The 21136-nt window shown below is 40.8% G+C and overlaps 1 protein-coding gene across 1 annotated transcript; it reads right to left on the bottom strand.

Annotated features, from left to right (window-relative positions):
- Window positions 1-11329: 11329 nt before the first annotated feature.
- Window positions 11330-17803, bottom strand: socs6a (suppressor of cytokine signaling 6a). Its single transcript, XM_006794625.3, has 3 exons — window positions 17429-17803; window positions 16908-16977; window positions 11330-16577 (listed from the first exon to the last, which is right to left on the bottom strand). The coding sequence occupies exon 3, from the start codon at window positions 16449-16451 to the stop codon at window positions 14841-14843; it is 1611 nt and encodes a 536-aa protein (XP_006794688.1). The 5' UTR covers window positions 16452-16577; window positions 16908-16977; window positions 17429-17803; the 3' UTR covers window positions 11330-14840.
- Between the last annotated feature and the right edge of the window lie 3333 nt (window positions 17804-21136).

Here is a 21136-nt window from a genome sequence, read left to right on the forward strand (position 1 = left end):
TTGGATTCATCTCGCAAGAGATAGCTATCAGCTCAGTGATGTAGGTAGGATTTATTTATTTATTTTCACCTTTTATTTATTTATATGTAGTTTTAAATACCACCCACGTCTGCTCCACATTCCTCTTGTCTCCTCACTCGTTAAGATCTAGGCACTGCAGCACCGCAGCTGACAGTCTTTTACCTTTGTGATTCATAGATCCAAAAGCCTTACATACTGCTTATTTACTCCTGTAAATGTGAGTTTATGCCGAGGGTTTATATTTATATTTATATATAAAAATGGATTTTTGAGGGTGGAAAATGAGTTCCCAAATATACACCAAAACACCTGCAGCAATGAGAAATGTCTATCACGTGTTGTGATCAGTTCCAAACGGGGGATTTGAAACGTCACAGAATGATGTTGAATGTTTAAAAGACAAAATGCACCTGTAAAACAACCCAGGAGCATTCGGTGAAATGTATAAGACGAACATTGAAATTGTGAAACTACTGAGAATGTTACAACAACCAAAAAAAAATCCTCAGAGCAATCTGCTGAGCCGCAGCGAAAATAATAACTGATCATGATAACTAATCATGCCCGCGAGTTAAATTTAATAGATGCAGTCTGGGTCAATTATTCTAAAACACTCCAGGGATTATGATTAAACACTTCTGCTCTCACAATGAGTGAACCGCAGAACTACTCAGTTGCCTGCGCTCTCTTGGATCAACTTGTGTCTCGGATGCTGAATTACAGAAACCTCTGTAGAGGCTACAGAGGAGATGAATCTGCACTGCAGCTTCCAAAAGGCTTCCCTCTGCAACACATCTTTATTTAGAACTGCAAGGAATCCACATAAAAACCAGAGCGCCGGAGAATGAAAAAGAGAGACGTGAAGAGAAACAAGAGACGCGCAGCCAGCTTGAAAGCAACCGGGTGATATTATGTCAGTATATTTTCTGGAATGGATGTAATATTTTTACTTTGTGAAACAGAGGGAACTCTTTTTTTTAGTGCAGGATCGAAACAGAATCACTTGCTGAACAAGGACATCTATAGGTCACACAGGATAATGCAATAATCATGACAGGCTGAGTGTTTTTGAAGACGAATAAAGGGCAGTTTTTAAAACATATTTGAAAAATCTGTTGTTTTCTTTTGATATTAAATAGAAAAATAAATGCACATTAGCGAAGCCATTCAGTGCATCACATTAATGGCCTGGCTGTGGGTGCCTAACGAACTGGTGTATGTATCCCAAACTGTCCCTGTCGATCAAAACAAAAGGTCACTGAAAAAAAAAGGAATTATCATTCTCCAGTCTTGCTCATGGGTCACAACCTGCTGTCCCTTCCACTCATGTCCTCATGGCTCACAACTTGTATGACAAAAGTGATTCATGTCCTCCAATATAGTCTTACAGAGAGCGGAGGAGCAAGGGTAGTGCACACTAGCCTCCCTTTAAGCTGCTGTTTTTCTCGAGGGGATTTGGAAGGATTTTTACACTCCAGACTGAATGGCACACTTCAGTAGGAGGAGCGGACATGCATGGACTAAAGCTACTTAGTCAAAATGGCGCATTAACTGAAAAAAAAAAAGTGTTCTTTGATGTCCCTCGAGGAATTAAGTCACGTAAACGTGATTGTACTCCTCATTCATGGCTGTATCACAGGACACACCCAAATCGGCTGTGAATGTGCTTTATTTCTTTTGTTTGTCAGTGTGTGTTTACTTTTTCCCTTTCCTACTCACAAGTTACATCACACACCACAAAGACCACTTGATGTCTCTCAGGGCTCTTATTCAACAAGAAGCACTGAGGCGCCCTTTTCAGGAACACTCATTTGCCTCATCATGCTCAATCAGTGCATGTAGTGGTTTTGATTTTGATTCAAGAGGCGCTTTGACCTTTCAGACCTGAGCAAAAACGATGAAGAGCTTCTAATATAATAATATTAAATGTTGTTTAATAAAGTTTTGAAGGTTTACCGTGGAGCCCTTCTATGTTTTAGGCTATTGGCGCGTGTAATGTAAGGGCAGATTTAATACTGGGGTTTGCTGAGTTTTAAAATGCGTAAATAAAAAATGATTTTTCTGCTTCGCATAATTACACACGTCCTCGATCCTGCCATTAGGAAACACTGCCTCTAATCAAACCTCAACCCCTTTTCTCTTCATTCGCATCCTCATGTTAAACAAACCACTGAGTCTTTAGAGCTCTTGACAGTTTGTGAGATGAATTAATAAAGAAACACATTCTTTTATCCAAGCACATCCCTGTAGATCTGTTTAATGACAGCTGTGGATATTTAACCGTCCTCCTCAAACAGAATTATTTCAGTTCTGCTTGAGCCCGCTCCCACAGTTCATTACGATTGCATGGCCCATGGCCACTTTTACTCATCAAGACGGCATTACATTATTTACAAACTGGAAACAATTGAGGCGGCGATGTATTACGCGACTGGGAGTCACCCATTAAAAACCTTATCCTGAATTATGAATGAGTATTTCATTTACTATGCCACGTTTCATTAAGCACTTTTAAATGGCGGTGCTGACGGTGTACGTAAGGGACATTTGTTGGGATACTGTTTCTTTCAGGAAGATGACAAGAGGGCAAATTCAGGTTTATTTGACTTGTCCTGTTCAGGCAAAGACAGCTTACAAAATGTAATGGGATTGAAGGATTTCAAGCCGAGCCTACAATGCTGCAGGGATCTTAGGTGTAGAAAGGATGGGCAGACTGACAAAGAGAGACTCAAGACAACGTCAGTAAGATTAACTGATATAGCCACTGAGGAGGCTGTTAGCTGACTTTAATGGCCCATGTCATGATTAGGATTCCCTCTACTAACTCTTTAGGCTTGATATTGTAAAGTGAAACCACATGCTAGCTCATAAAACATTTTTTGTTCAATGCTCCTATTGGATTTTATTATTGGCCAAAAAGGAGATGTAAATAATACGATTTTATCTTGGGAAATGCACTCGTTCTGCATTATATCTACAAGTGGTAGACACGAGCCTCTGTTCCCCACAATCCCTTCAGTTTAAATCTATTTTTAAAGGACTTCCCTCCAGGTCCACGTTCAAGCCAGCTATCCCTGTGCTGGTTCAGATTTATGTCAATGTTAGAGCTCGTTCCTCTGATGTTCTCTATCAGGGGGCACGCTGTGTACACAGAGTATATAGACTATATTTTAAAGAATTGTTGTAACAAAATCGCTAAAAAACAGTCACATCATTATGTTGGCTTGATATATTTCATATATTTCATGCATTTCTTGTTTCTAGCACCGTCCTGATACAATGTTGTATTGAATTTACAGGATTAATGTCTATTCTGAGTAATTACCTTCACCTGCAGTTGGGAAGTCTCTAAAGACTGAAAATTCTTCTTCAGGAGATCATAAATGTTCTACAAAATTTCACGGCAATTCTTTTCAAAAGCCAACTTACCAGCCTAGACGGCAAAGATTTTACACTCATCAGCCACTTTGTTAGGTACACCCTGCTGAATGTAAAAGCCTACCTGGTTAGGCTTTTACATTCAGAACTATCGTAATTCTTCATGGTGTAGATTCATCAAGGTACAGAAGGGGATTAGGGCCACTGGAAAAAGAAAAAAAGTGGGGACGTCTTTTTTCTTCGAATCCTAAGGGGGAAAAAATATGGACATCATCTTTCTTTTTTTTTCAGTGGCCCTAATTTTCCATATCAAGGTGCTGGAAGTGTTCCTCAGAGATTTTTGTCCGTCTTGACATGATGGCGTCACACAGTTGTTGCAGATTTGTCAGATGCACATCCATGATGTGAATCCCAAAGCTGCTCCTGGATTGAGATCTGGTGACTGTGGAGGCCATTTGAGTACAGCGAACTCATTGTCTTGTTCAAGAAACCACTTTGGTTGATTTGAGCTTTGTGACATAGCACATTATCCTGCTGGAAGCAGCCATCAGAAGATGGGTACACTGTGGTCATAAAACAGATAGAAAAGCTGGTCAGCAACTATACACAGTTAGCCTGTGGCATATAAACAATTTCCAGTTTGGCACTAACGGGGCCAAAGTGTGTGAAGAAAACACAATATCCATTACAGCACCACCAACGACCTTTCATGTTGTTAACAGCAAATCCTGACCCTAGCATCAGAATGTCACAGCAGAAATCAAAGCAACAACATTTTTCCAGCCCTCTATTGTCCAATTTTGGTGAACCCGTGCAAATTGCATCCTCAGATTTCTGTTCTTAGCAAACAGGAGTGACACCCGGTGTGGCCTGCTGCTGCTGTAGCCCATCTGCTTCAAGGTTCAGTGTATTGTGCACTGATAGATGCTCTGTATACCTTGTGTGTAGCAAGTGGCAACTGGAGTTAGTTGTATTCCTATCAGCTCAATGTGGTCTGGCCATTCTCATCTGACCTCATCAACGAGTCATTTTCTTTCCCTGTGAACTGTCAGTCACTGGATATTTTCTCTTTTTTGGACCGTTCTCTGTAAACCCTAGAGATGGCTGTGCAGGAAAACCCCAGACGATCAGCAGTTTCAGAAATACTCAGACGAGCCCGTTTGACACCAGCAACCACAGCACATTCAAAGTCACTTAAATCACCTTTCTTTCCCATTCTGATTGAACTTCAGAGGCTCATCTTGACCCTGTCTACATGGCTAAATTCATTGAGACACCTGAGTAGATATGTGTATTAACAAGCGATTGAATAGGTGTACCTAATGAAAGGGCAGACAAGTGCATATAATATTAAATTTGTTGCATTAAAGGTGCTTGGATCCCTTTAAAACAACATGATACGTCACTTTAAACATCTAGATACACATCATACATTTTCCAAAACTGTTTACATATGTGAAGCATTAGGTTGGATACCAGTTGTAGATATCCATCACACCTATAAGCTTTCAGAATTGTTTTATCTTTTATAAAGACCAATGCCAGTACACCAAGTCTGTCCTTTGGGACAAACTGCAAATCACCTGTGATGGTATCACAGGCATCCTGAGCAAAATATCTTTCTACTTCAATAGATTACAGAACTGAGGAGGGAGCCAAGGCTGCCATAACAAATCCATCTCTCACCTAATTCATTTGTTTACTATTTCCAGAGATGTAGCTTTTAATGTAGTGCGTTGCAGATACGCATGGCTCCTGAGATAATGTAATCAAGCTTTAAGGATGCCAAGCTTGTTAAAATTTCAAACCTTTAGGGTTGGCAAAGACAGCACGATAGGAGTGCATCAAACCATAATGGATGAAAAAATAAAATCTAATCTTACTATATATACCCGAACACTTAAGAGAGCTCATAAACAGTTTTGGGAAGCATTCTGGGGATGCTCAATTTAATAAAGTGCTGAGAGAAAAGAGTTTGTGGAACAAATAAAAACACGCTGATGATTTCTCTCTTTGTTTCCTCCCCTCCATCTCTCTCGAAAGAATTTGTCACTTTTGATAGTTTGATGAATCTCAGCCAGTGATGTCAAACAGCACAATTAGCATACATTTCAGTGATTAGATCACATCAGCCTCCTTGGAGCTGTGACTGTGGAGATGAAATGTTTGAGCTGCGCAGTCACGTAGAGTAAAAATGATGGATACCCATTTTACTTGAAAAAATATGATATGTAGGAAGAGAAATTACAACTCTGGCTAAATTGTCTGTTAAATGTTATTTTAAAAAAAGAGGAAGAACTGATAGCTGCATATGCAAAAACAGTTGGGTTTCTTTTATTACAGCTACAATGAGCTCAGGCTTTGTTTGACAGTTACAAAGCAGATGCTACACCAGAGGTGTGGCGAACTGAGAGAATGAGCTCATCAACACCAGAGGGTTCAGAAGCTTCCTGAGGTACTGTAGCTGACACGTTAGAGTTGAGCTGGGGCTGGGATATTAGCGGGCTGGCTGCAGAGGAGGGCGGGGTCCCGCTGACTAATGCACACTCAGAGGTCGGGGAGCTGTTAATTGCCATGCAACATCTCAGTTGCGGGAGCATGAAGCACTTTAGGGACTGGGGCAGTTCAAATAGTTGGGAGTGCGACTGCAATTCAATCAAAGTAGGAAATGATGGCAGCCTGGCCCTTGACCAAAAACAGATTGGAGGCAGGTATGTCATTAATTACACATTGTTCATTTTGTTCTGCCGGTGGACTTTTTGTCTTTTGGTAAATTTGTAATTTGCAGCTGCCAAACTCACGTGAGTTAAGCTTCATTTGTAAAGCTCTCCTGTTCTGGATACAGTCTGCGATCCGCTGGGACCTGCGAGCAGCAGGGTTCCTGCTGCGAAGGCAAAGTCCATAGCGCTCTATTGGCTGTGCTTTCGCAGACCTACAGGGGAACTCCATTCCTCGTTAAGCAACAAACCACCACCTGTTCTCATTTCATCTCTCCCGTCCTCGCTGTGCCTCTTGGACCACTGGTGAAGGGCAGACACCCAGGTACTCCATGAGGAATGGAGGCAAGTTTCCCATTCAAAACATTCCCCATCCATTTCCTGGTGGCTGCCACCTGTTCTCCCACCCTCAAGCCCCACACCCCTCCCAACACCACACCGCAGCCCCAGGCACACACACACACACACACACACACACACACACAGCTCCCAGCTGAAGGATGGGCAGATTGTTGGATGGAATGAGAGTGCATTGTCAGTGTCACGGGGGGCAAAGGAGAGAAAGAGGTGTGACTCTGTGCTGCTCGATGCCCCTCAACTTCCAGATGTCACTCTTTTTAATGACATAATTATGACTGTGTTATGACTCCCCTTGGCCTTCAGTCAGTGCTGGAAACCGCGCATTAGATACTAGCACGAAATGCACATAAACACACAATTCCTGCATATTATTAATATTCTCACTAGTCAATGTCAGTGTGGCTATGCCACTGAAATTGTAACAATGTCTTTCTGAAAGATAGTTTATAGGATTCGCAGGTAGCTGATTTACATTTCTTCCTGCTGCCAGACAATATCTCACAGAACAGCATAATAGTGATAAGAAAATAGCATTTTTTATCACATAATATGTGATGCATGAAAGAGTCTAACAAAAGGGATTACTTTGTGAGTGTCGAATGGTGAAAGATTATCAATCAAATATCAAAGTGGCCAGCTTCTTTGCTTACACCCTGGAGCTGGGGCCATCTGGAATAGCCATTTTCTGGTCATTAACCATGCTCGCTTCTCAAGAATTCAGAGTTCTTGCGCCTGTCTGTAACAGTGACTTGAGCTGGTGACTCCAATCTTCACCATTTGAACCACTTTGTTTGTTAAATTCAGCTTGGTTGGGAGACACACTGCTTTTAGAAATGGATGGTGATGAAAGGCAACCCAGAGGCATACAGTGTGAGACACCCAGAGTGGTAGTTTCCAGGCCAAATTCAGCAAACATACCCTCCACGAGTACATTGGAAACTGTGAAGAATGATCACAGTGAATAGCACGATGAGCTGTTGTTTCAGTGGAGACCTGCTAATGATGAAGGCAGTCCTGTCTCTAACAGGGCTAATTGGGGTTCAGAGGCGCCTAATGTATGATAGATGGGGAAGGAGAGGGTCTCAGTGGTGTATGGCACTGCTGGCATGAGATGACAAGCATTAATAGAGCTGAACCTTTCACTCTGAGCTGAAAGACATCTGTAGCCAGCAGGTAACCTCAGCTTTATCATTACAAGCTAGACCTACTGATGCTCTCCTGGCATGACAATTTAAAGCGATATATATGTTTGCTGGCTAATTCAAGCTGTCAACATCATCCCTGTTTGTAGGTGAAAAATGGGTGCACCACGCAGTGCACCAGATGGCAGGAGCGCATCATCAATCTGAGACAGCAGACACTTGATGGATGGAGTCTCCAGAGTAAACAGTTTCAAACTAAGAACCACACAGAAAAGAAGAAGGGAAAAAAAGGCTCACAAATGAGCACTTTTGTGCCAAAAGAGAAATGCAACAAACATATTTTAGTTTGGGGATTAAAAAATTTCACTCAAGAATCAAAAAAGTCAGTAAGGGATCCTGATATTAGACTCCAGCTGGTGCTAGAGGTTAGCATAGTCAAAGGCAAGTCAACAAATAATGATTTTAATGATATAAATTGTAATACTGATCTATTGAAAACAAAGGAGTTGCATGTGTTAGAGCATTATCACCCAACTCTTATTATTTCCATCCCTTTTTAAAATAGCAGAGTTTAGATACAAACTGCTGCTGAGTGGGCAGCGCCTCTAATGCACCAACCAAACGCCCGTGCTCACCATTTCACACCTTTGCAAGGAAACATTGTAGCAAAACAAAGTGTATAGCAGGTTTTTGGTAGAAACAAGAAATCTCTGACATCAGAAATCTGTATATGAACATGCACAGCCTGCAGAGTTCGCTTTGGTTATCACTTGAAGGGGCCGGCAGCTAAATGTAAGCTGAGTGAGGTTTCCACTATTCATTAGTGCAGCAACTATATTTTCCTAAATCTACTTATTTAGTAAAATCTGTATGGAAGCCTGTTTCTGCCACTAAAAAAAAAAAAAAAAAAAAAAAAAGGATCCATCAAATTTTGAGAAAATAATTTGAAATTTTGACTCACTAACTCGAAATTTTAAGAGAAGTAACTCGAAATTTCGAGTTAGTGCTGCCAATCAGTAATCTACGTGAATGACGTCATTTCCTTGTTACCCAGAAGCTGAAGCCCTCAGCTACAAATGCTACAGCTAAGCTACCAGTATTACAGCCAGTCATAAATGTACAAATTGCTGATTGTTTTCAGCGTGGCTTCAAAAATGATGAAATCCTTGTGTTACTAGCTGAATCACATGGCGTTACTATCACCAAACGTACTCTCGAAAGCGCCGATTTGTTGCGATCCAGTGTTTATCTATGTAGATTACTGATTGGCAGAGCTAACTCGAAATTTCGCGTAACTTTTCTCAAAATTTCAAGTTAATAAGTCAAAATTTCGAAAAAAATTACTCGAAATTTTGAGTTATGGATCTTTTTTTTCTTTTTTTTTGTGGCGGAAACGGGCTTCCATAAATCAGAGATGCTGTTAGGCAGACTTGCTGTTAGAGATTGCCTGAGCTAGCCTTCATGCTAAGCAAGGTAAACTAGAAATGGCTAGTGGTAGTTTCCCACGTATCTTTTTAAATACTAATGATGTCAATTTACTCATACACAATGAAAAGAAAGCCAATAAACATATTTCCTAAAATACTTTTGAATGCAGTTTTTTTCTGCGTAGCAGAGATATTCTTTTGTAGTCCAATTGCTTTGCATAGAAAACAGAGACACATATTTGTTGGTGAAGAAAAGCATGTAGGCGGACTCTCTTTAATGCCGGAAATATGATCCCCTGGTAAATTCTCAATTTCAACCACTTTGAAAAAATGAGCAGTTTATTGTTTCAATTTTGGATTTGCTTGTTAATCAAACATAAATTATCAACAAAACAATCAAGAAAATACACACCTTGTGAAATTAGTCAAAGCACCCTGGCCAAGTGCCCTTTCCCTCAATGTTTTGTGTATTTCTACATGAAGTGTGTATTTCTGCCAAGGATTCAATCGCACTGTACCCTTGGCAGAAATACACCACCAAAGCATAATGATTTCACCATGTTTGACAGTAGCGATGGTTTACTTTCCCCTCCAATCATGGCAGATTGGCAGACAGACTGATGCCAAACAGCTCAATTTAAGTCTCATCTAACAACATCACATTCTCCCAAATCTCATCAGATCTTCTGAGGGTTCACTGGTAACCTTAAGAGGGGCCTGAACAATGGCTTTCTTGAGCCTGGCTACTTTATAGGCACCGCAAGAATTTATACTATATTGGTTACCAACGGTTTTATTAAATCACACACCCAGTGTGATTTGAGATCTTTAAGGAAATCCTGCTATGCAGTTCTGGGGTCATTCCAAACTGTTCAAACTGCCAAAAGTTGTAATTTTCTTACCAAACTACTTTCTGGTGTTTTTATAGTCCATTCGAGCCTTGTGGAAATAGGCACTCTTGTTCCTCACATCCTTTAATAGATCTTTGGACTTTTTCATGGAGGTCAAGTTAAAGATGTATACTAGGAGTCCTGGTATACTACTCAACAAAGTGGTGCAATTAACTGCGAATGCTGCCTTGGTAATTGTTAATAATTAAGTTGACTCGTTAAGACTCATTTCCCTTATTCCTTTGTGATTTTGTTGATACATTATATTTAGCTATAAAATTAAACTGCTCATTTCTCTGTAAGGGGGTGTAATTATAAATGAATCACAGTGTCAAATGCTCATTTCCTCCCACTGATCACATTACACCAGACCAAACTGTGATTATTGACTTTCATGAACATAAACTGTAGATTATGTATGTTGGACAGAATACACTTAAATTTCCATTTATGTGATGTGTCAGGATTGCTTCTTTAGAGGAGTTAAATGCTGAAGCAGCATAAGCGATGACAAAAGTGACAGCATTTCTTCAAAACAGCCACACAAAAGTGATGTACACTAAAGTGAGGAAACGCAGGCAACTTCCTGGGTATGAGTTAGCAAGGTGAATGAGGCCAATGTGACGTCTGCAGACAAATACAAAACTGCTGAGATGCTGTGTCACAATATGACAGGCTGCACTCTGCCAGCAAAGTTAAACCTCCCCCGCTATATTCTGAATATAAACAGTTTGAAAAACTGCAAATTTAAAAAAAAAAAAAAAAAAAAAAAGGTAACAGTGGAAGGCAGAGATGAGTCCTTTTATGATGGAGGCATCACTATATGACATGCGACCACCAGTGTGCGCCATGAATAAATCATCCCGAACCGGGCGGTGAGAGTAAACAGTTGTGTATCTTCACCTCAAATGCCTAGAGAGGCCTGTCAGACACAGCAGTTAACAAAGCCTACCTCCTAATCATCATGCGAACCATGTTTCAGCAGATCCAAGTCCACAGCTGACACCATTACCCCACTCCCATCTTCTCCTCTCACTTTACAACACAAGAACTCACTCAGTATTTCTCCAGAGTCAACTTAAAGTGAAGTTAAAGCAAGATGGTAGCATTGCTGTTAATCTTTCCCCAGAGTCTCTGCTTCACTCAGTTGTATTCAAAGACCGCCTGCATTGTCTTTGTAAATTAGGAAACCGGGGCTTTGGGATTAGCTGCCAATTTGCACCCACTGTGGAATGAATCTCCTTAAGACCTCCGTGATTTACCCATTAACACGGCTGCACGCATGACCCGGCTCTTATCGAGTGCATCGCTGGAACAAAGTATGGTTTAAAACAAAATCAGCATGCTTCATCCTTCCATAAAAAAACTCTTTAAAAGACGCTTTTTTTTTTAGAATATAGTTTTATTTATAATTTATAATTGGCAGATACAAAAAACTCTTGAACTGTATCCAAAATGTGCAATAAATCACTGTTGATTTTTTTCCCAAAAGAAAAATACAAAAAGACCATCTATTTTGGAAAGTTGACAACCAATGTAAACTGGAGTGAACTGGTAATTCTACAGAGGGTTTACTAATCGCTACGAATTCTCCTTTGACTACAAATCTGCTTTGCTCTCCCAAGATGAAAACCAAAGTCACTGTGTGTACATACATCTACATTGGTGACATTCTATCCCCGCCCCCCGCCCCGCCCACACTGTTAAATACAAGAAAGGCAATCATATCTATAAGCAGCACAAATGTGTATAACACATTAAAAGAAAAAAAAAAAACTAACAAAGAGTTTTCAAATTGTACCAAGATATTCACGTGAGAGAGGGTAAATAAAAGGGAGGGGCATGTCCAAACGTAATGTTGTAAACAATTACCTTCACTCACCGAGATGCACAAAACAAAACAAAACAACAAAACAAACAAAAACTCGAAGCTTGCTTAGTGCTTAACAGCTGTTCTCACTACAAAAAGCGTCAGCAGTCTGAACAAGCATCAACCTCTGGAATCAAACTTTGAAGGCAATAATGCTTAATAATAAACTAGTATTTCGAGAAATCACAGCAGCATACCGTATGAAACTGGCTCCTGCGTGTCAAAATTTGATAACAGATTAAACATTTTAATGGCAATACATTTAAAAGAACATAGTATTATGGGGAAAAAAAGACTAACATTTTATTTTTTCACATTTCAACTGAAACACAAACACACTGAAAACATGATTAATATCAACATTCATGCCGTGATCCCATTCCTTGACAGCCAATGAGCATTTACAGAGGCTTTGAAATGATGCTGGTGAACTACCCTTTTTATCCCACAGATATGACAACAAAAACTCTTTTTAATCTGACAGTTATATGAACACATAGGGACAAATGTGACTATTTAACCATTAAAATTAAAAGAAAAAAAAAAAACCCAAACACACACTCACACTCACACACACACACACACTCACACACACACCAGCTGAAGGAAATCTGTAGGCAGGAGAGGATCCAAGTATAAAAAATGTTCAAGTGCAAATAATGTGTCAATGTAGTTTTTATGCTTCCCATGCTTTCTGAAAATGGTCTGCAGGCAGATAAAAATGGATACCTCAAACAAGCGCACATTCCCTCTATACAACCACATCCCCCCAGATGGCAAATGTCACAAAACAAAATAACCAAAAAAAAACAAAGAAAGAAGAAAAATCAAGAATTCCAAAAGAAAGAAAAATACATTTCTTGTACAAAGAATATCCAGCCAATGCTTGTGACAGAAACATCTCTCGACACAGCCGAACGCACGACCCAAATCCTTCATTCCTATACAACTCAAAAGCTTTAAAAGGTTACGTTTTTAAACATGCAACACCATTCAAAGTTCCTATCTAATTTCTGCTGTGCTAGATTCATAGTAACTTCCGCAGACACCACCGTTTCCAGCTAACAATCTAGAACTATGCGCTAACGACCTACCAACGTTGTTCCAAATACTTTTAAGGACACTGATGTCAAAAAAATAATAATAATAATAAAGAAATGCTCATTCATAATGTGAAAGCACAATTCCCTGTCAAGTATCCATATAAAGCACTTGCGTAGCATACTGTGTGCTCTTCCCTTTACTCTGGCAGAAACAGCCCAGTAGAGAGATAATCCGTGGGGTAGTGCAGTTCTGTGGAGACTGAGAACAATGTGACTGAGCAATGACAAAAACTCTACGCCTCTGTTTACATGTCCTGAAAACCCATGTAACACTAATGACAACATGCAGCTGTGACTGAACTTTTGTCATATGCTGAAACACTGACATCACTCCGAGATGGCGAGGAGGACTCAACTCTGGCTTTCCGAAATCCGCTCACCTAAGCGTCCTCAGTTTTAGGATTCTTTTGATCTGTGTCCAGCTCATTGCAGGCATTAAGAGACTAAGAAACAGCCATCCCTACATTCAGATTGTCAATTGACTAAAGACCTGTTTTTTTTTTGTTTGTTTGTTTGTTTATTTGCACCCCCCCAGTCGTAAGTTAATTGAGGGCAATTTTGTTTATATATAAACTGCCCAAGGTAAATGCAACTGCGCATTTAACAGCCTTTTACTCAGTGTCGCGCTTTAATAACAGCCAAAAATCTCTCCCCCCCTTTTACTGTGACATCTTCTCTCAATTAGTGTAGTTCTACAGTGCCTTTAATTGACAGTCTTAAAGCCTTTATAACATGCAGATAAAAGCATTACACATAGTGACAAACTTGTTAGGCCTGAGCTGCGGTGCAGTTTTTGTAACATTCCCAAAGCAGATTTTTTTTTTCACTTTTAGCATATTTTAAAAAGGTTTATACATAAACTTTATGCTGTTACCACAAACAGCACAACATTAAAATCCAGCATTATCAGTACCTTTAGGCTTGCACAATGTATAATGGCTGCATGCAGCCATATAATTTAAAGCTACGTCTCTCAATGATCTGTTTGAAGGCTCTGGCAGACTGGCAGATTGTGGACATCTTTTGCTATACAGTCATAAATCCTGGATGCTAAAGGTAAACCTTTCATCAACAGATAATCATGTTTATAAATGCCTATCTGTGTAACAGTACGGCTGAAAACAAGCCGTGTGACAAGCTCCAAAAGTAAAGTCGGTCCCATATTAAGACAGAAGCACTTAAGTATTGGTCATATAAGCGCTGCCACGCGCCAATAAAGGGTCTGTTAACGCATCACGGAGAAACTTAATCCTCTGAATGAGGAGTTAGGTTTGTAAATTTGCAAAAAGAAAGATTATAATCAGAATAATAGGTCAGTCGTTGCAAATATGATGATGCCCTACCTTTCTATTTGACTAACAGCACAGTACAAATGCATAATGTTCTCATTTGCAGTCTGAGTGTTGTAAGTGAAAGAAAAAAAAAAAAAACAGCAAAAGATGAGCCAAATTGGTCAGTCTGCAGAGACCTTAAAAAATACCGTTCCATGTTGGAATCATCCTTCATATCGACTACAGATTGAATTTAACAAGTGATAGAATTTTAGAGGAATATTCGTTTCCCTACTCCGCAGTCTCAACGCCAATATAATTTCTTTTAAAAAACTAACAAAAAACGGTTACACTTGCACAGCTGGATTATTGTAGATGTAACCAACATCAGCTTCTGCACTTGATGCATTCGGATGAGATTACTTGGCTGTATATCTCTGCTGTGTTTTTGCAATAGATTATGTGCTGGCCTACATTTCTGGAAGTAGAGCCTCCTGCAAAAAACCCCAGAACAGTGGAATGAAGGGCCGAACAGTGACAGGGTCACACGGACACAAATCAAGAGCCACCAGAACCAATCATCTCAAAACTGTAGTTGTCTGTAAACCCCTTTTGTAAATCTCTTAACTGAACACAAAAGTGCAAATTACCATCTCTATCCTCAGTAGTGCTTCTCCTGCAGATAATCTTTCATCTTGTTAGGTAAGGGCAGTTTTTGGATAAGGTCTATTCTTGTGTATTGCCTAATGACAAAGCGGCAAAGGTACTGCAGGGAGCGCACTTGCATAAACCGAGATACTGGGTTGGTTAGTCTGACGGGGTAAGTTGCAGATCCTGGTAAGCGAGATCTGGAATAACAAAAAGCCCCATTCTCTGAGTCTTTGATAGAGTGTTCGATTAAGTCAACAATTGATGTGTGTCCCTCCACGTCGGGCTGCTCGTAGAAGCTGAAGCGTCCGTTGGAGTGTTCGATGCGGGTGTGGAGGGTTTTGCTCTGCGATCTGAAACTCAGGCTGAGCAGGTATCTGTCATCAGAGCTGTCTCTGACCAGAAAGGATCCATCGGCCAGGTTGACCAGCTTTTCCTCTGCCTCCCAGCGTGTGATGGGACCCCAGTACCAGCCCTGCCTAGCAAGCTTCTTCAGCTCCTCTGTCAGGCTGGTCACAACCATGGGCCCGCTGCTCTGGACTGAGTCGTATACCCGACTAACCCCAGGAGCCGAATTTGGGTCAAAGTTGAGGTGGTGTCTTACTCTCTCAGCTACCTGGCTGTCTGCAGAGCTAAAGCCCGAAAATGTCCTTGGAATATGTCCATTACTAGTCATGGGTGGCAGGAGTGGAGAAAGGGGAGGTGGCATCTCCACTCTTGAGTTTTGGAGCATCATGCCAGCAGAACCAATAAGAATACTATTGACTGAGGTCTCCATGAATATATCTGGAGGCATCCCATTCACCAGTTCATGCTCCTCCTGTCCCTGCTCTGTGTGGAGGGACCCATTGTCTGCCTCTGTCACCACCTCCATAGGAGAGGAACCTTCCAGGCAGAAAGAGTGAGACCCTTCGGGATACATTCCCTCATCTAAAGGCATTGTGTACTGGATGTAGTCCTGGGGCGTCAACCCCAGCACCACAGGCACATCATTTTCATCAATATTTAGATGCAGCTCACCATTTTGCGGTTGCTGGAGATTCTTTAAGGACTCTGCTTGGTCCTGAAGGAGCCCTTCCATCTGGAAATCATGAAATTCTTTCCGGACACCGTTTAAGTTGGGACTTGGGCTAGGAGAGTGAACCATGGCTTTAACTTTTACCTCCATTTTGATGCACGCATCATCAGAGTTGACAGACCGCAGAGGCCACGGAGAAGGGCTATAATGGTGACTCCGGAGGGATGCAGATCTAAGGGGTCTCTGAGCTTTTACCTCATTGAAGCTGATCGGGACAGAATTAGATGAGAAGGTGTCTTCATCGTCCACCGAGCCTATGGTCGAGGCGCCGCCTTTCACTTTCGCCTTCTGTTTGGTAGACAGCCTTCTCTTTAGCGATCCCATCAGAGTCTCACTCTTTGAGCGGCCCTTGTTCTGTCCCCCTTTTTCATCTTCGCTAGCAATATCACAGGCAGAAAGCTCTTTGGTGTAGCAGCCCCCAAAAAGTGACTCATCCTTCGAAAACTCTGCAGTCACTGAGGGCTGCTGGAGCATGACAAAGTCACCCTCCTCTTTGCCCTTTATGCTGAGTGACTTGCGGATGGTCTTAAGGCTTATCTTCTTCATTCTGACAGGCCCTCCAAAATGAGGGCATGGGATGGCCCTCCTGGTATCCTGATGAAAGTACTATCCACCGTGTCCTCCCATCAGGCCACATGAAACAAGTCATGCACACAGTGGAGCCATTAAACCCTGTAGTGAGAGAAAAAACATGCAAGATATTCTTTGTTTGACTTTTAAAGCACACTCTGAGATTGTTATTTATTATGTTCATAATATTGACTTAAGCCCTTGAACCACATAAAGAAAAATAAATCACTGAAGGAGGTTATTGTGGCCCTTAAACACAGTCTCCCACTCTCTCTTTTAAGTTGTACATAACCAAAAAACAAACAAACAAGCACACACACACAAACAATATCATCAGTTTTAATATCTAATTCACTAAATATTTCAAATTTAAGATCCTCAAACACGAACAGATGTCTGATAACCAAAAACAGCAGCAATCTGATTACTCACCATGATGAGCAGGAAAATGGTGACTCAGTTGGCTGGGTCAAGTTCCACTTCCACCACCTTTCATTGGATGCTACCAAAAACAACACAAAGCCAGCTCATTTGAAATGTTCACGTCTGATTAACATGTGAATTTACCAGAGGAAAACGTGCATCGTCAATCACGCACATTAACATTTAAAGTGGTTTAAATAACCAGACCAACCTCAGCTACATTTGTCCTTACCTGAATAGGCCTGCGGACACAAAAGCATGGAAGTAGCTTAGCTCCGGTTGTTAGCCTTTCACTATAACGCCAATATTGCAACACCGATGGTTACAATGATTACCATTGCTTTTGAAATAGCAACAACAACAAACAAAGCCAACCGAGATCATATCCGATGCCAATGTGAGAGCTGCTGTGTTGCTCAGATGCTATAATAAAATTTTGCTAACGACCAGTGTTAGCATGCTTACAATAAAAGTGCATTTGTAAATACCTGAAACCACTTATTGTAAACACGCACGATATAGCCTCTTACCTGATCACTTCTGCTTGTACTGATGGCCAAGACAGCACGAAGGTTTACGCATTCGCCTTGCACAACACCTTCATTTAAGGTTCGCTCCTTGACGATTGTTGGCTAATGTTAGCTTGACTTATACAGGCTTAGTACCTGAGCCAGCTAGCTTTGTTAGCGCTTTCTGTCGAAAACATTACCATCACCTTCCCTTCAGTCGGCTCCCACGCAAAAAAGAAAGCGCAAAGCGATTATACGGCAGGACCCTGTGCTACTCTAAACATATAGCTTTAAATTGCCGAGCAGAATTAAACAATAAGTTGACATCTTCAAGCCTAGGTTGGCTAACACTTTCTAGCGTTCGGCCTCTTCCTTTCTTCCTTTGTTGCCTGTTGAATTGTGGGAGCAGAGTCAGAGGACTCAGATGCAGCGAATCAGACACACAGCAGCTCCAGCACAACCACACACAGCCCTGCTACTCCGACATCATGTGCACATCAAATCAAGGAGAAAAAAATTAATTAGCATGAAAATATAATTTTTTCTGAGATTTATTTATTTATTTATTTATTTATTTATTTATTTATTTATACCCTTAAATGTGAATTTGGGAAAACGTTTAATTCTAACTGCTTTAATGCAAGGAGTTGTTAATGCTTTATACTTTAGATGCAAAAATAGAAGATGTAAAGATGTCTGAAAGGGTACCTGTAGGCTAGAATTCAACACACTTTCAATTTAGCTCAAGTAAAAGTATTTAAGATGCATCCTCATATCTGTGCTGCATCAGAAGTGGAAGTGTTACACCACAGGAAAAACTGAAAAAAGGACTGCTGAAAAAGCTACTAGAAAAGAGAAAGTGCTTAAACTTGGGGGGGCGGGGGGAGTTGTTGCTTGCAAAACTTGCCCATTCAGTTCAGTCAGGATTGCAGAGACATGAGCCAGCTTTCTGGGCCGTGTGAAGTTATTAGCGATGCAGTCTCTGGTGTGATTTTGCATTTTAACAAATGACTAAAAGATTATTTTTCATAAGGTGCAACCGCCCTCTCGCAGACAGTGGTTTTTAAAATGCATGATCCAAGCTGTTTGGACTTTTCATAATAGAACCGCAGCATGGGAAGATTTAGTGTGGCAGAAGTTGCATCTATAATGAAGGGCTGAAGAGTTTTGGAAGTGGAGGGGTGGGGGTAACTGTCCTTAATCACTAATATGTAGTCCAGTCATTAACCCATAGTGTCATGTCCTGATTGTTTATTGTAGAGAAATGTAAAACTTTAAGGCATTGTTCTCAGCTTTGTTTCCATTTGTTTTTTTCTTCTCAAATTTCTGTAAACAGGAAACAGTGTATGAATATGCATAGCTGCTAATTAATATAAGTTGGCCACATAGTATGTATACTTTTTGTTTGTTTCTTGATTGTTCGCATGTGATTTACTTCATATGGCATGTAAAGTCCCCAGTTCAGCAATCAAGTATCAACTCCCCACTGCAGATATCACATAACAGCAGAGCTACAAACCTGTTTTTGTTCCCTAATGCTGGCTGTGCTCGGCCTCTTTGCAGAAAGGTCTTTCTAATTTGTATTCGCACGACATCAAGTTGGCTCTCAAAGTACTTCAAGTACTTGATACAACAACTAAAACTTGAACTCTGAAATGATACATTGGTTGCCTAATTAGTGTCAGTATTGTTTTAAAGTAGATTGTGTTTACTACTGCCAGGCTAATTTGGTCCATATACTGAACATTACATTGTTTTTTTCCACACTGTCAAGTGTATGGCAGTCGTTCCCCAACCTGCTTAGGGCAGCTGCGTGCAGACAGGCTCTATGCAAAGACTCTAATTACCGGGCCCTATTAGGGTTGATCAGGCTGCCTTCGCTTGATGTGTTGGCACGGGAGTGGAGGGCTGGTGGGGAGAGGCTAGAGAGGAGGGGTGGGAGCTCTTTAGATATAACACCAAGGACACTGGGAAGCAAGGATGCGATGTTTCTACAAGCTAAATTAGACCTGACAAACAAACTTTTGTGTGGTTGGTATTTGTTGGCAGGCTGTAAAAACAAGTAAATGCTTCACTGTGGGAATAAGTCTGTTTTGTCATGACAGCACAAACAGATCAAATAGTTGCTAATAGCAGGCTGTTTAGAATTTACAGAAAAGATATCTTGCTCTAATGGGAGCTGAGTATCAGCACTGTGTTATCAAGCGCCACACGGCACAACATATGACTGTCTCTCGCTCGCTCGCTCGCTCCCTCTCTCTGTCTCCTTCTCTTTTTCAGATCAATATTTCCCAAATAATTTGAATTTATGTATAAGCACGATTCAAAACACTGAATCGCAAGTCAGGATGGAAGACTGTACGCGTGGAGCAGGCTGCGCTGTTTTAATGAGACATCCCTACACGAGGGGAGGCTCCCCGCATTTCATCTTAATTTCTAATGAACACTGTATCAGCCATAAATTATTTGCAAAATGTGGCTACGCTTGCCTCAGTTTGACTGAGGCCTCCGACTTGACTTCATTGCCATCGGGGGATTGTAGGGGGGGCTCCCCTCGGTGCCCACCTTCATATCCTCAACACTTGCAGCAGAGCGGAAGACGGGTACAGCAGGCATGTCAGATTGTGACAGGGCTTGTGGGACCACTTGGGTTTCGTTTCAGGAGTGACTATAGAATAAGACAGGAAGTGTTTACCTCGAGTAGGATCTGAATATTTTAGGTTAAGATGATGGCGTAGCGCTTTGATCTCATGGGTTTTCTTAATCACATTCATTTTACCTTTTCCCCTCCTCAGATTTTCAAGGAGGTCTTCTGACATGTGCATTGATTGTTTTTACATGGACTGTGAATGCATACAAGGTAATGACTCAGTTATATAGCTGAGTCATAGAGCTCAATCACAACAGCAGCCTGGTTAAAACAATGAATAAATTGTCTATGCTTGCTCATCTTCTTCTTTGGGCCCGTTATGCTGTCACCCTTGATTTCACATGGGTAATTCTGCTAGTAGCTCATTTTATTTTGTTGCCATATGGGCTGCTGAATTTTGGACAATTACAATAATGGTTTGGTAATTAGCTGAGCTGACCTGGTTTTACGCATGAAAAGCTGTAATAGCAACACCTAGCAAGCTCTTGTGAAACATGTGGACATTTTTGTGGATTTTAATTCAACGTATTATTAGAGAGAGAGCAGAGGTTAGAGAAGATGATGTCTCCATTTTTTTTTTTTTACTATTTTTCAGCTTTTGAATATTTTTGCTAAAGTGAGGGTTTCTTATTATAGAATACAATCCTTTCTTTTCTTTCTTTTTTTTTAACTTACAAAAAGACTGTTGAATTTTTATTTTTTTTTTTTTTTTTGGGGGGGGGGGGGGGGGGGGGTTGCATAGCATCCAGGGGCCATACAAATGAGGTGTAGAAAAGAGAGCAGGAAATTAACATGCAGTCATTGCAATCAAACTGGGGAGCTACCAAATGGCCAAATGTGCCTGTGTGCCTTTACCAGCTATTGAGTCACCTCTATGGACTGTTTGAGCCCTGGCCTAAATAGTTAGCTCCACAACCATGAAAAACACATTAAAGGTGGATCTAAATGGTGTTAGTGATAATTACCCCCCTTCCCTCCCTTTTGGCATGATTGCAAAGAGTTAAAAAAAAAAAAAAAGGTTATTGGTGTCATACCAGTATGTTCTAATGGCATTTTACTTTATTATCTATTTCTTCTAA

This window comes from Neolamprologus brichardi, chromosome 9 (assembly GCF_056152115.1).
Source record: "Neolamprologus brichardi isolate AB-2024 chromosome 9, ASM5615211v1, whole genome shotgun sequence".
NCBI lineage: Eukaryota > Metazoa > Chordata > Actinopteri > Cichliformes > Cichlidae > Neolamprologus > Neolamprologus brichardi.